The following is a 15,655-nucleotide window of genomic DNA, read 5'->3' on the forward strand; positions in this document are numbered from 1 at the left end:
TGGAGTTTCAGTGTTTCTTCTCAGTATAGTGCTTTTGTTCTCAGCTGGGCTAAGGTTTCTGATCCAAAATCTCTCTTTGGTTTAACCTCTTCTGAAAATAAACTTCCAGTGTTCTGCCACGATGTAATAGTCTTTTTGGAAAGCAGTCTGTCAGCATCTATTAAAATTAAAAATACACATGCTTTGCCAATAGTGAGGGAGAGTTTGAAATTATAGGCATGACAAGTACTATTTGATGAAGCAGAGATTTGGAGGCCATGCAGAGTGTAGGACTGAGAAAATAATTAGAACCATTATCTTGGACTGGAGAGGGGATATCTTTCTGATGCTAGAATGAAGGAGGTGAAGTTGGTTATTGAAATGGAGAAGTGTGAAGGCGTGTCAGAGGAAATAAAGTAGTTCCTGCCTCCTGAGCTCTGTTTTCTCTGTTAATTAAGGGTCAAGGTGAGCTGTGGAGAGTAAGGATTCCAGAGGGTGGACTGGGGCCTTAAGGAAATTGGTCAGCATTAAAAATAGCAGATATGCAATGAATAAATGTATTTTCAAGAATGTTTAGAAACAGAACATTTTAAATATTTGTTTCTACAAGCTAAATGTAATATTTTAACGATTTTTATTAAAAATAAATATACTGCTTGTGAAGATAAAAAAAAAAAATAGCAGATATGCAGGATGAAAGGAATTATTGACCAAAAACAAATACATAGATTTTGAGCAGGGCTGTGATCAAATAGCAGGTATATTGGGAGTGAAGTCTAAAAGAGCTGAATATTGAGCTGGAGAAGGGCTGTCAGAGTTAAGATGCTTTAAAAGTAAACCATTTCTGGGTAATGAAAAGACATAGCCCTGTGACTCTTAAAATTGTTGTGGTGACCAGCAATATCATCTAAGAACTTGTTACAAATGCAAGTTTTGGGGCCCTATCCCAGACCTCCTGAACCAGAAACTCTGAGGGTGGGGTAATCTGGGTTTTAAGTGGATTTTGATATGCACAGCACTGATCTAGGGTGTGGCTACTGGAATTAGTTGCTTACATTGGATGTAGGTGAAATTCTTTGGATTTGATCACGATAATAAATTATGGGACAAAGGTGTTGGCTCAGTCAGTCCACCCAGATTTTGAAATCACCTAACTTATGGAATGGCAAGAGAAATTGACATTTAAGGGTCAGGGTTTTCAGGGAATGTGTGAGACTGACTAAAAAGTTGATCGATGGAAGTAGATGGCTTCATTCTTAGAAGAGGAGAGATTGTTACAGTAGGATGAACTAGTAAGTGGAGCACACAGCCCACTCTATACTTCCCCACTCAGAGGTGTTCATTTACTCACTCATTGATATTAGGTGCTAGAAATAGTGTGTTGCAAAAGCCTTTGCTCTCATTGAGGTATATGAAGTGTTGGACAATAGTGAGGTCTCTACTGCAGGGCCTTGAAAGGAAGAGAGACCGTCATAGGGGAGAGCCAGGTTTAAAATATGGTGAAGAGATAGAAGGAGCATTCAGTGAAGACACTGCGGAGAAAGGGAAGTTTAAAACACCTGCTTTTTAATAGTGTCATTGTTTTATAGTGCTTTGACATTTTCATATCATTTCGTTTCCTGGTGTTCTTTTGTGTTTGCCCTTCTATTCTACTTGCTGCCCTTGGCCCTTTTCCTTGGACTTTGTGCAAGCTGTAGGCTGGTGCTGCTCTTTAGTTTGTGGAGTTCAGAATTATATTTTATTTGGGGGCCTAGTCTGTTTATACTGTGGGGAAAATTAGGATGACAGTATTTCAAAGATGGTTAAGCCACTGTAGACCTCATGTTTAGTCCTTCTCTGATAGACTGACATAACATTTTATTTTAAATCACTTTGCTTATAGACATAGCAAAATTAGTTCATCACTTTTAAGTTAGTAATGATAATGAGGAATTATTTATTGGAATCTACAGATGGAGGAGCTTTTAATTTAGTTTCATCTTTTCCTATGAACTTTTGTTGTAGAATTTCTGCTAATAGCATCCTTGGACTTTCTTTAAGTAATGAAATAAGCAACGGGAGGCAATATGAGAACTCACTATAGAACATACTGAATCATTAGAATTCTCAGGTGGTCAAGTGGGGATAATGGAATCATGTGGCATGTCTTGTGTTGTACGTACAGTGATTGGAGTTGGAGCAGACAAGGCTCCATGGACAAGTCCAAAGTTCTGTCCAAATGACAACCTTCTTTAGATGCCGTGCCACCTTAACTTGATATATGGAAGTTTTTGTCTCCAACAAGATTACCTAGAAGGCATAAGTCTACAGTTGCAGTGTTAAGTAGTTAAGGGTTTATTGGGAGCTGGGGTCTAGCAATGATGACCAGTGACTACAGCCTCTGTTATACGTTGCTCAGGCATTTCACTATGTGTATGTTCAAGCATGTGTTTATAACACATTTTGATATCTTTTGATAAAATGTATGACTTGCATTTCTGTATTGGAATATTTTTGAGCATCCTTACACCTGGAGGTAGATATATATATACACATATATATCTTATTTTAGCTGTATAAACAAGACCCTTTTAATTTTCTCTGTGGTTTCCTAACCAGGAAGTTTCGTTCATGGTTCATAAAGTGTAACATAAGCCATACATTTAAGTGGTGAAGTATGCAATGATATTTAAAGTTTTGCATTATATTTTCTACCTCTGTCTCTGTTGTAAGTTGGATCTTCATAGTTACTGGCCATTGTGGACTCTTCGGGTGCCAAGCTCTTTATTGCTTGAGGGCCTTTGTACCTATTCTTCCATCCTAATGTTCTTTTCCCTCCAATCTTTATATGGTGGATTTCTTCTCATCTTTTGAGTTTTAGCTGAATGCCATCTCTTCAGATGTTTTTATCAGGCTATCCTAGTCCCGTCCCTTCTGTATCATATAATCTTATTTATTTCCTTTGTAGAAGTTATCACATTCTTGAACTATCTTATTTACCTACTTAGTTATGTGACTATATTCTCCTACTAGAATATAAATTACAAAAAAATAATTAAAAGAATACAGTGAGTCCTCTACATATGAACGAGTTCTATTCTGAAAGTGCGTTCATAAGTCCAATTTGTTCGTAAGTCCAAAAAGTTAGCCTAGGTACCCAACTAACACAATTGGCTATATAATACTGTATTGTAATAGATTTATAATACTTTTCACACAAATAATACATAAAAAACAAACACAAAAAAATAAAGAAAACATTTTTAATCTCACAGTATAATACCTTGAAAAGTACAGTAGTACAGTACAACAGCTGGTATACAGGGGCATATTTGCATCTTTGAAAGTTTGCAACTTGAAGGTTCATATGTAGGGGACTTATTGTATACAGAAGAAGCTGTAGTACTGAGTGGAATGAATGGACATGGAGTAGTTGGCATTATCACTTACTTGATGGTGATAAAATAGTAAATCAGAAAGCTTAAGAGGATTTGCTTAAGATCTTACAGTCTTTAAGGGAGAGTACTCAGACTTAAACCCAGAGATAGGGAGAAAAAATTGTTTTCTAGTAGTTCCATTATCTAGTATTCATTCATTCTGGTTTTATATATCCTGTCATTGCAACTATTGTGTCTAAATCATGTAGTTATTATCTTTGAATTCTCCTTAAAGTTAAACCAGTTTAACACTCTCTGCATCTTAAACTTACAGAATGCTACATGTTAAATCTATTCAATTTAAAAAAATTAAAAATGTGATAATAATTGTAGTAATCATAGCAATAATAGTAATAACAATAGTAATAATAATAATGGCTGTCCATTCATTATCCTTAGGGATAGTGTCAGCTACTTTAGAGAACTCTTGTAAGATTAGCTAAAACAAGGTATGCAGAAGATCCTAGGCCAGGTAATTGTATGTTCTTTTTAAAATTAAGTATTATTATTTTCTTTTGTATGTTCTTTCAGTCTTCAAATATTTATTGAGCACTTATTATCTGTGTGATAACACCAGTAACACCTTGGGCAAGTTATTTAACCTCTCTACCTCGATTTCCTCACCCATAAAATGGAAATAATAATAGTACTACCTCATGTGAGGAAACTAAATGAGTTAATATATGTAAAACACTTAAATACTGCCTGGCATGTGATAGTTATAGCACTTAAAAATGTTGACCATTATTATTTTCTAGCCCTATGAAGAAAACTATAAAATTTTGCTGAGAGACATAAAATATTTGAATATGAGACATGACACATTCCTAGAAGGTTATACTCAGCATGTGGAAAATATACAGTATTTCTAAACTTATATATAAATGAGATGAAGTTTCAGTCAGAATTCCAAAGAGATTTTTAAAAAATTGAAACTGGTAAAAATAATTCTAAGGACTTACCAGTTACTGAAACATTAAACAAACAAACAGACAAACAAACAAAAAAAACAATGTGGTAATCAAGACAGTATGGTGCTGGCAGAGAAGGAAAGGAAAAAATAAGTGGAATTATTTGGAACTGGAATTAGCAAACAAATGTAAGAATTCAGTGTTGGATCAGAAGGCATTTCAAATCCATGCAGAAAGAATGGGTTATATAATAAATGGTCTTGGGACACTTGGCAATTCACTTAAAAAGAAGTTGCTACTTTGTACTTTACACTAAAAAATATTCTAACCTTACTGAAGATTTAAATATAAAACATGAAACGGTGTCATCACATCCACCGTTGATGTAACAGTAACTCTGTGCTGATACACACCCTGCTTCCCTTCTTTCTCCTCTAGCTGCACAGCAGACAATCAGCTGACCAAAGAACACATTACTGGATTTCAGGAAGTTTTCACCTGTTTAACAAAGATGACACTAACACCATCACAAAAAGGAATTTGGAACTTGAGTCACTAGGTCAGAATGCAACAGAAGCAAAATAACAATGGAAATGATAAGGCCTTCATGTATTACCATCATGGCTAGACACTGATGACAGATTTGAATAGCTAACATTTATATAGCAGGCAGTGTATCGAGCAGTGATTGAGTACTTTACAAATACTAGTTCACTTAGTTCTCACATGAGGTAGTATGATTATTATCCTCATTTTATGGTTGAGGAAACCAATGCCTGAGAGGTTAAATAACTTGCCAAAGGTCACACAATTGGTAACCTGTGGTAGCCCTATCCCAGGTAGCCTGGCTTCAGGGTCTATGCCCTTAACCACTTTGCTACATTGCTTACCTAGGAAACTAAAAGATACATACAGTGAAGAAGAAATCAGTAAAACTTGACAAGGATGGCAGAGGTTACGTCAGTGCAGCAAAACCCTGTCATGTAACTACAAAGAGGAGAAAACCTAGTAGCAAGAAGAAATAAATTGATTGGAGAAATAGATATTGATGGAAATGGACTAGTATTTATAAAGGCATTATACAGATGATGGTTGTAAGATGAAAACCTCATTTCACTCTTTTCCCCCAAAGAGGTATCAGACCGACTCTTTTTTTAAAAGATCATTTATTCATTCTGTCTCTTTATAGCAAACCCATCTCAAAAATACCTTCTGTGCATACACAAGAAAAATCTGCATGTATTAGTTGGTGGTCTTTTCCCCCAAAGATCAAACTATACGTCTCTTTACAATACAAGTATTTGTGATAAATGACCAGAAAACACTTAGTAGACTCCTTAAAGTTCTCTTTACGAATGACTCTGACACTGATTGTTTTTTATGCAGCTTGGTAAACTGATCATAGTCAAATCTTGATGGGCTTACAGGCAGTATTAATGATTTTAGACAATGTGAAGCCACTAAAATGTGTTTAAGTAGGGTACTGTTGTGATTCAATTTGAGGTTTGGAGATATCTCTCTGGGTACCTTGAAGAATGGATTCCAGGGGGACAAGAGTAGATAGAAGACCTGTTAGGAGGCTGTTGTGGGAAACCCAGTGGGAAATGATAACACTAATGGAGAGTATTGGGCAAAGTTGAGATGCATTTTGGAAGCAAAGGAGACAGGACTTATTGGTGAATTGGATGTGAAGAACAGGGAGGAACCAAGAATGACTCCTGCTGTTAGGACTGGAGTATTTGGTTTATGATTGGTGGTTCCACTTATTAAGATGAGGAACATGCAGGAAAAATTTATTTGAAGCAACTGGAGAACAAAGCAGGAGCAGAAATTTTCTAAATGATCATCCCCAGTCTTTAGGTATAAAGGATATTAAAACTGAGTTGTATGGGTAAATGTTACCACATTTGTATAGGCAAGTGTAAGGGGAAATAGATCTTTTCACTCTGTGCATTCTGTTTGTCGACTGAAAAAAAATGCACAGCATGAGAGTTGTGAGTTGAGTTTATCTGGGGCAAAATGAGGGCTGCAGCCTGGGAGACAGCATCCCAGATAGCTCTGAGAAACTGTTCCCAAAGAGGCAGGGGGGAAGATTAGTATATATATAATCTTGGTGAAGGAGAAGTACATGCAATCAAACACTTATTTTTGTAAGGGGTTTTTGCTAGTCACAAGGAGTAGACGTCACCATGTAGAGATTTAGTGCTTTTCTAGATATTGAGGAGATGCAAGGGTTGGGCTCATAAAATCAGCTCCTGAAAACATCTATCTGAAGACCTGTTCTGCCCATTTTCCAAAGCACAGAGTGCCTCATTCCTGGTCTCCACCCTGAAGGAAATTCAGGGTATGTTGAAGGTCACAGCTGCAGCAGTAGTGTGATTTAATCCTTGTAGAGGTAGATGGCAAGTGCTCATGGCAAGTGCCAGTTTATAGTTGACATCTTATGTGGGTTTATTGCTTTGGTTAATCTAAAAGTCTGTGTTTCTTTTCTTAGGTAACCCGGGTTTTTCTGCCTTTTACGCACCATTTGCAAAGGCTTTGTATTCTTCAACAAAAAGACGCTTTCCAGTTTGGGTTATTAGTCATGCTGGGCATGCCTTGGCCCCCAAAGACAGGAAGATTCTTACAACCTCAGATGGTATGTCTTATTAACATCTGCTTTCCTTTACAGTGAGTATTTCTAGAAAGCCTGCTAAGGTTAGGAGTTATACTAATGGAAATCTCCACTTGTGACATTGGGCCCATGATGCCACATGCTGGTAATTCTAGGATTTTGGGGGTCATTTTAATTCTTCTGCAGGTAATTTTCTTTAAAAGCTTGGGCAGATCTAACAGTTTGTCTAGGATTTGCCATTTCTGTTTACCAACTAGTAATCAGCTATATATTTGTAGCAAGAGGAATGGTGAAGTATTGTAAGAGGTGGTCCTTAGCCATGGTTCTTACTCTAAAAGCTCTCCATTCTCATGCTTAGAGAGTGATTAAGTGATAAACTCTGGCCTACTGATCAGGTGGATACTTAAGGAGTAAACAAAGGAGAGAGTAAAAGAGTTTTAAGAATTGAGTAGAATTTGGAATTGAGGGGTGGAGGTGGGTGCAGAGAGATAATGGGCAGAAAGATTAGCATAGCAGGGAGAGAGATTCAGCAGGACCAGATTGGGATGAACCTTGAAAGCTGAGGGGAGAACTAAGACTTTACATGATAGATTGCTGGAAGCCTTTAAATGGAGGAAGTAGCATCACAGAGATGGAAATTTCTTGCTTCTAATTCGTGAGTATTCTAGCATGTTTGCTCTTCTAAAAAAAAAAAATGAGAGGAAAAAGAAAAAGGTAATTTCTCTGTGGGCATTCCCTAAGAGCACCACTTTGTTAATCTGACATGGGAGAGAGGTGGCTATGGCTTCATTGCCTGGTTTGCCCCTGGTTCTTGTATGCCACTCCTATGGTATGAACATCTTCTTGTACTTATTGAGCATCTAATGATAGGGAGGGAGAAAGGAGTAGGTGCTATGGGAACTTTCTGGACTAATCTTTTCAAATTTTCTACAACTCTAAAACCATTCTGAAAAATAAAATCTTGTAATAAAAAAACAAATACTGGAGTTTTAAAATAATTTTAATATTGACATTATATATTTTATCATTGTATTAGTTCAGACTCCCATAACAGAAACCATAAAGTAGGTAGCTTAAATAGAAATTTATTTTCTCATAGTCTGGAGACTGTAAGTCCAAGATTAGAGTTTCATGATAATTGTGTTCTGATGAGAACCCTCTCCCTGACTTTCAGGTGGCCACCTTCTCTTTTTGTCCTCAGATGTCAGAGAGAGAGACAGAGAGGGAGGGAGCACAAGAGAGTGAGAAGAGTGCAAGCCATCAAGCTCTCTGGTGTCTCCTCTTATAAGGGAACTAATCCCTTCATGAGGGCCCCACCCTCATGACCACCTCTAACCTTAATTACCTCCCAAAGTCCCCATCTCCAGATACCATTACACTGGGGGTATGGGGGTGTTCAGCATAAGAATTTTAGGGGACAGATGCTCAGTCCATACAATCATGAATGGAAGTGTTCTGTATTAACATTTTAAATCTGATCACAAGTATAGGTCAGCATATACATTTGACGTTGTACCTGAGCAACAGTAGAACATACAAATTATCTGTTAAAATATTTTTACTAAATATTTATTCAAGTTTTAGTAGCTGCCCTTTGATCTGCCCTCAAAAGTATTACCTTACAGTTGTTGAAGCCTCGATCCAGTTGAGTAGCAAAAGAAAAGTTTCTATTCTAAGTGGAAGCTCTTTCCACTTTCATGAACATCTGCAGGCATGCTGAATTGTAATAATTTTTTTATTTGAAGAAGCGGGTGACAATTAAGAGGTGATTCCTGTTTTTATCCATGTTCTATTTTTGGCTGTTAACTGATACATATAGTCAAGACACATTGTAGTTATTGCAGAATTTAAGAAACAGAATCACCCTTGTGCATACAGAGTAGACACTCTTTGGTTCTATAGTTAGTATGGGATTTGGTTGTCTTTTCTTTTCCCTCCTGAAGCCATAGCTCAGACTATTCATGTGTCATCTCACTGTGAACATCACAACTCCCTGGCCCTTGACCTCTTCTCTTAATTCTCACATATTGTGGTATAGATCAGCTTCCTGAAATGTTAGTTCTGATTCCAGAATCCTGTGTTAATTTTAAATTGACTTTAACATCAGATGCCAACTCTTGAGAATGGAGTTTAAGCTTTCCTTTTTTCCTAATTCCATTTACTCAATTTAATCTTTTTCGAGTACCTACTGTGAACCTGCCTCTTTGCTAGCACTTACAGAAAAATACCTCTGTGCTTGAAGCAAATCTGTTGCACTTATATTGTTTATTTTTAGGTTATCTCACCACCCAGACTTCCTGTGTCTTTCTTTTTAAGGCATCACATGTAAGATTATCCTTGTCTTGGCTAATCTCCTCTCTGCTAAAACAGTTTCCATTCTCAGTGTTCAGGCCCTTGATTAGCAGGATCATCCAGACTCTGTTTCAGCTCTTAGTTGCTCAGATTTCTCCTACTACCACTCTCACCTACTTTATCTTCTTTATTTCCCTACTTATCTTCTATTTAGAATTATAAATTTACAGATTAAGTGCAATCCCTGTATAAATTCCTACAAAAATTCCAATCTCATTTTTTCACAGAAATAGAAAAAAAATCCTAAAATTTATATGGAGCCACAAAAGATATCAAATACCAAAATAATCTTGAGGAAGAAGATTGAAGTTAAGGTTTAAAGGTGAAGTTATCACACTTCCTGATTTCAAGCTATATTACAAAGCTAGTAATCAAAACAGTATGGCAGTGGCATAAAAACAGGTCAGTGGATCGGAATAGAGAGCCAAGAAATAAACCCACGAATATAGAGTCAACTAATGTTTGACAAGGGCACCAAGAATACACAATGGGGAAAGGATACTATCTTCAGTAAGTGGTATTGGGAAAACTGGATATCCACATGCCAAAGGATGAAATTGAACCCTTATCTTACACCATACACAAAAATGAACTCAAAATGGATCAAATACTTAAATTTAAGACCTGAAACCATTAAACTCCTAGAAGATAACATTGGTCTTGGCAATGATTTTTTGGATAAGACACCAAAAGTACAAGTAACAAAGGCAAAAATAAACAATTGGGACTGCATCAAACTAAGAAGCATCTATACAGCAAAGCAAACAGGCAGCCAAATGAAAACGCAGCCTATAAAATGGGAGAAAATATTTGCAAACCATGTATCTGGTAAGGAGATAATTTCCAAAATATATAAGGAACTAATACAACTCAGTAGCAAAAACACTAATAGCCTAATTTTAAAAATGGGCAAATTTTTCCAGAGGAGACAATCAACTAGCCAACAGGTATATGAAAAATGCTCAACATCACCAATCATTAAGGAAATGCAAATCAAGACCACAGTGATATGTCACCTCACACTTGTTAGTATGGCTCTTCTCAAAAAGACAGAAGTTAACAAGCCTTGAAGAAAAGGTCACTTGAGCAGTTATCTAGGTTACCCAGAGCTTTCTGAAAGGGAAAGCCTTCATGGGTGGGGGCGGCCTAGTTCCTTATCTGGTTGTTTTGCTAGTAGCTGGGTCATTACAGCTGGCCATATGTTTGTTCAAAGTGGATGTCTCATCCGTCAAAAGCTTAATGTTGGGCACGGACACTCACTGTGCGAGGCGATGGATGTGTTACTCAACCTGATTGTGATAGTCATTTCACAGTGTGTATGTATGTTGTCATCACATTGTACACCTTTAAAAACAATCATGTTGTACAACCTAAATATATACCAAGTTTATTTGGCAATCATACTTCAGTAAAGCTGGAAAGAAAAAAGAAAATAATTTTTGAAGCTTAACCATAGGTGCATGGGAGTCTGTTATACTATTCTCTGGACTTTTGTGTATGTTTGAAAATTTCCACTATTAAAAAAAAGATTTTAAAGAAAGGAAAAGAATTATAGGATCTTAGAACTAAAAGTGTCTACATTAAATTCTGTCTTGAACCCTTATTTTTCAAGGAAGGAAAGTAAGGCCCAACAGGGCTAAATGACCTTGTGCTGGTGAGTGGTAGAACCCGGACAGGAGGCCAGTACTTCTAATCCTGAGGTCAGTGCTCTAGTCCTGTGGTAGGTCATCTCGGATGGCTGGTGCAAAGTGCTATTGATTAGCCCTTCTGCGGTCACAGATTGTATCCTGGTCTATCACCCTTTTCCTGCTATGACTTGTAAGGGGGACAGGATAAATGGAGAGCAGATGAAACTATGCAATTCATGGCAAACGCTTGCCTAAAGACCTCAAAGTGCCTCTTTTCATAGTGTCTTGTTCTATCTGTGTGTGTTCCTCTATGAATGCAGTTTACTTTCGAGCCTTTTACACTTCGCTTAAAGACTGGGGTATGCTTTGAAAGGCAAGTAACTGTTGATTACCTAGCAGTGAGAGATTTTGTGAAGTGAAACTGAATATACAGATTTTATTGCCTTGATTAAAAACATCTATTTCAACAACTATCACATTGAAATCTGACTGAAAGTGAATCAAATGTGTAGTATATACTTGCTTACCTTGAAAGAGTTTAAAAGATACATTCTTATTGTTTTAAGTTATTTCTTCATGTGTACCCAAAGAAATTTGGGGGTTTAATACCATGGCTTTCCCTTTGTCAGGAATTTTATACATCTGCTTAGAATGTGCTTTGACTATCTTATGTTGTACTGGAAAACAGATGTGTTAAAAGAATTCTTAGGAAACAGGCTTGTTTAACATGCTAAATCTCAAAAAGCTGCCAGCTTTGCTGGCCTGTTATCTTAACTTTGGCAAGAGAAGAGATGACCAAGGACCGGGATTGCTAGGAAGTAGTGGAAATACCTCATCGTACTCACGAAGGATAATACATCTTCCTTTGTGATCTTCAAACTTAGTGATGATTACCTAGTGTGTCTTATTCCCACATTCTTATCTCAGAGAGAAAGGCCATCATAGTGGAAGCTATGTGTTGAATTACCTAATGAGAGCAACATCCAACTCAGTTATCATAGTAAGCCCTCAAGTCATACTTGAAGACAAAACAAACGTTGAACAGAACGTGAGTAGCGACTTTGAAAGTTGAAAATAGACTCAAAGAGTAACCCTGCATAAGGGGTTCTCAAACTTTGGCAGGCATCAGAATCACCTGGAGGATTTATTGAAACACAGATTACTAGGTGCTGCCTCCTAAGTTGCTGATTCAGTACAAGTGGCACCTGAGAATTTGCCTTTCTAACAAATTCCTAAGTAATACTGATGCTGCTGGTCCTGGTACCACATTTTCAGAAGCCCTGCCATAGATCTTCACCAGTAAATACTGGTGGGGAAAACCAGTAGAGAGTATCTATTGTGTGTCTGAATTTCTGGGAAATGTCTTTAATTCTTGTTTTAAATTGACATCTTATTATTTATAACTTTATTTTGAGTACCCTTATTGCCTAGGCTTGCTTGTGTGCTGTTGAGTTATTTAATGACTTGGTAATTAGAGCCTGGGTCCTTTGCTACTAATGAGAACAGTGCCATCTAGAGGCATTAGCCCAAAGGGCCACCACAGGGCCAAAGGAAGCTGTGGTTTCTAGAGAGGGGGTGAAAGGGCAACTCATCCATCATCAAGGATTTATCAGCAACCTACTAGATTATTATGTGTGGTGCTACAGAGGTATACAAAGAAATGAAAATGCTGCCTTTAGTTACTTTCCATCTGTGTTGTGAGTAGCCCAAAAGTCCTATAGAGGGCAAATGGGGCTCTGAGCTTCACTAGTCCTTCCCATTCAAGCAGAACAGTTCTGCTTTCATCTGTTTTACAAATTGAAGGTTATGTTTATAAATGCATGCTGCAGTAGATTGATTTGGATAGGCAAGACAGGTATATTATTCATCATCCAAGATTATTGTTCTAAAGTACAGGTTTTCTGACATGCAAAATATGGTGTGAAAAATATGTAATCACTGAGAGAAAAGACATAAGCTATAACCACACATCAAATGTTGAAAGTATGTTTTGCTTCATATTAGCACATGTTAAAATTATGAACAGTTGGAAATAATATTCTAGCTGCACCACATTATCACAATCATAAATTGGGTATAATTGGGAGAACAGATGTTCACCAATGTCAGAAAGAGGTGATTCGGGGGAAAAAAAGTGTGAAAAGAAAATTTGAGGAATTAGAAGTATAAATTCTTTCTGGCTTTGATTTACTGTGGAGTCAGCTTACTTGATGGTAGATTCATTATCAACTATTTTAAGTCATTTGTTCAAAACGTGTAACATAAAAGCCTAGAAATCATAGTGGTTTAGTTTCAGCTGATAAAACATTACCTAAAAAAGTTACTTAGTCTTTCAGTTAATGATGAATTTGCGTCATGTTTATTCAGAGAACCATTAAACCACTCTCATTCCAGTACCCAAAACTGAAAGAAAGCAGAAGACCCGTAGGGCCTTCTCTTGCCAGGACTATGATTGGCAGAGGAACGTGGAGGTTACAGGGAATGACTAGATTCTCCCAAGGCAGGGACAGTCCGTCAGTCAAGTCTCAGGGCTCTCAGTCACCAGAAACAAACAAGTAAGTCTCTCAGAAGCAGAAAACCAAAGGGTAGAGCAAGAAGAGAGTTAAGAATCAAGCACACTGTTGGATTCTCTGGGAAGACAGAAGTAGGAAGCAGACAAGAGGAGGGAGAAAAGCATGGTAGCTGGCATCCTGCAACACAGACCAGATCGTTGTCCCTCCCTTTGAGATCCTTCTCACTGCTCACACAGTGGAGTCCAGTGGAGTCCAGACTTCTTGCTGATGTTCAGGGTCCTACTTGATCTAGTTTCAACCTTCCTTTCTAACCTTATTTGTTCCACCTTTCCCATAACCACAAACAGGCACAGAACTCATCACGTTGTCCAAAGTTATGCCTCACACTTTTATGCCTTTATGTTCTACTATCATGAATTTAGAGTAGATTTCGTTTCTCTTTTTAGTTATATATATGTGATGCTAAACAACACACGATATTGTTTTCTGTGTTTTTAAAACTTGACCTAAAGAGTACACTGTCTATTCACCTCGCTCAAAGCGCTCTTTAAAATATGAAGTGCTATTTTTAGGCTTTTAATCTCCACATGTAAGTTGTTTAATTAAAGTTATTGTTAAGGTATAGCTTTGGAGTAATGATGGGGGCAGGATGGGAGACTTCGCTAGTTGAGAAAATTCTGGTGTAAGATTTAGAGAGTTTCTGTCTGTAGACTCAGTCCTAGCAGAAGGCTCACAAAGCACTGATCTCTGGTCTTGTTAGTTCTGTGGTCATCAGTGACTTGTAAATACTGTTTGTGTGGCAATATATAGCAAAACATATGCATTTATATTCAGTGCATATCTAGATAAACATATATGTAGATATGCAGTTAAAATATGTATTGTTAAATTTAGACCATTGTGATAGTATTCAAATGTATAGTTAAAATTACACAGTTATAGTAATATACCTGTAGTAAATAGTGTTTTCCAGATATCTCTCCTGGTTTACATGGAGAAAGGCACAGTACTTTTCATGAATCCAAAGCGGCATTACCTTTCTATTGTGATCCAATAAAACCCTCTTATTTTCTCAAGGAAATGCCTGAGCTATACTTCAGTGTTTTGTAATAGTGTTTTTATCTACTTCTGTTTCCTCTTCTTAGACTGTGAGCTCCTTGAAGACAAGGGAGTATATTGTATTTATATCTGTGTTTTCAATATTATCATTGAAACACATATAACAGTGTGTTATAACATACTGCCATATAACAGTGGCCAACTAGTCACTGTTTTCTGTCATCAGTTTAGTTCATGTGAGATAGAAGAAAATAATAGTTATCAGATTTAACTGTGTCCTGAAGCTATAAGGGATGCATAATATTTTGATCCAAAATCGACAGAATTTTAATAACTGGATCAATCAATTTGAACAACTATATGAAAAGTAACTGTGAAGTACTGATATTACTTAATTCCTCAAAGAACTACTTATAGGAATAGATTATGCATACCTTTTGAAATAAACTCCAGAATCAGTAAATGATCTCTGAAGAGAATTCCATTGAAATGGGTCTAAGAAATAGGCTCAGGTTCTGAAAGGGGATTGTCAGTATCATATTCAGGACCATATATACCGATAAAGAATTGGTGAATTGGATTACCATCTATCAATTCAGGCAGTTTTCAATTTAGAAACAGTTTATGTTCCAAATATACTTAGTTGATCATAACTTGGAATACATTTTCCCTGTAAAAAGAATGGTATAAATCATTTCCATAATATTCTGTTTTAATACAATTGAATGTGATTTTTTTTACAATATTTTATGGAGATTAAGTTAATGATTCCTAGAATTTTTTCAGAGTATATTAAAATAATAATAGGAGAGAAAGTATACAGTCAACTATGTAGATATTCTTTTAGCTTTTAGTTTTTGCTAGTAAAATAATATCCAGAGAGCACATTGAAATTTTCTATCATTGATTATTTATAGATAGTACTTTCCCCCATTAATCTCATTGCTTCAGAAAACACTAAATAGTGTGTTTATCTTGGAAATCTACTGAGCGATTCCCGGAGGTAAAGCCAGACTTACTTCTGAAATATTCACTTCGATAGTGATTTGAATTATAATGGTCATTAAAGTTCATCTGAAATATGTTTTAGGGTCTTATTTCTATCAGTGAAGCTTTTATATGTTTATTGTACTTAGCTCATTTTCTTCCTCTTTGCTCTAACCATGTAAATATTTTTGGTGTA

At 36.6% G+C, this 15,655-nt stretch overlaps 1 protein-coding gene across 7 annotated transcripts in view; it reads left to right on the forward strand.

Moving 5' to 3' along the window:
• LDAH (lipid droplet associated hydrolase) overlaps positions 1-15,655 on the forward strand; it is a 99,258-nt gene that overhangs the window by 14,217 nt on the left and 69,386 nt on the right. For 6 of the 7 annotated variants that reach the window (XM_057742332.1, XM_057742331.1, XM_057742329.1 and 3 more), the window contains one exon: positions 6,801-6,944. The exons of the other annotated variant lie outside the window; for it this stretch is intronic. In XM_057742332.1, the coding sequence (XP_057598315.1) occupies positions 6,801-6,944 (144 nt within the window). The remainder of the gene's footprint in view (positions 1-6,800; positions 6,945-15,655) is intronic. 7 annotated transcript variants of the gene reach the window in all.

Source organism: Hippopotamus amphibius, chromosome 7, assembly GCF_030028045.1.
Source record: "Hippopotamus amphibius kiboko isolate mHipAmp2 chromosome 7, mHipAmp2.hap2, whole genome shotgun sequence".
Lineage (NCBI taxonomy): Eukaryota > Metazoa > Chordata > Mammalia > Artiodactyla > Hippopotamidae > Hippopotamus > Hippopotamus amphibius.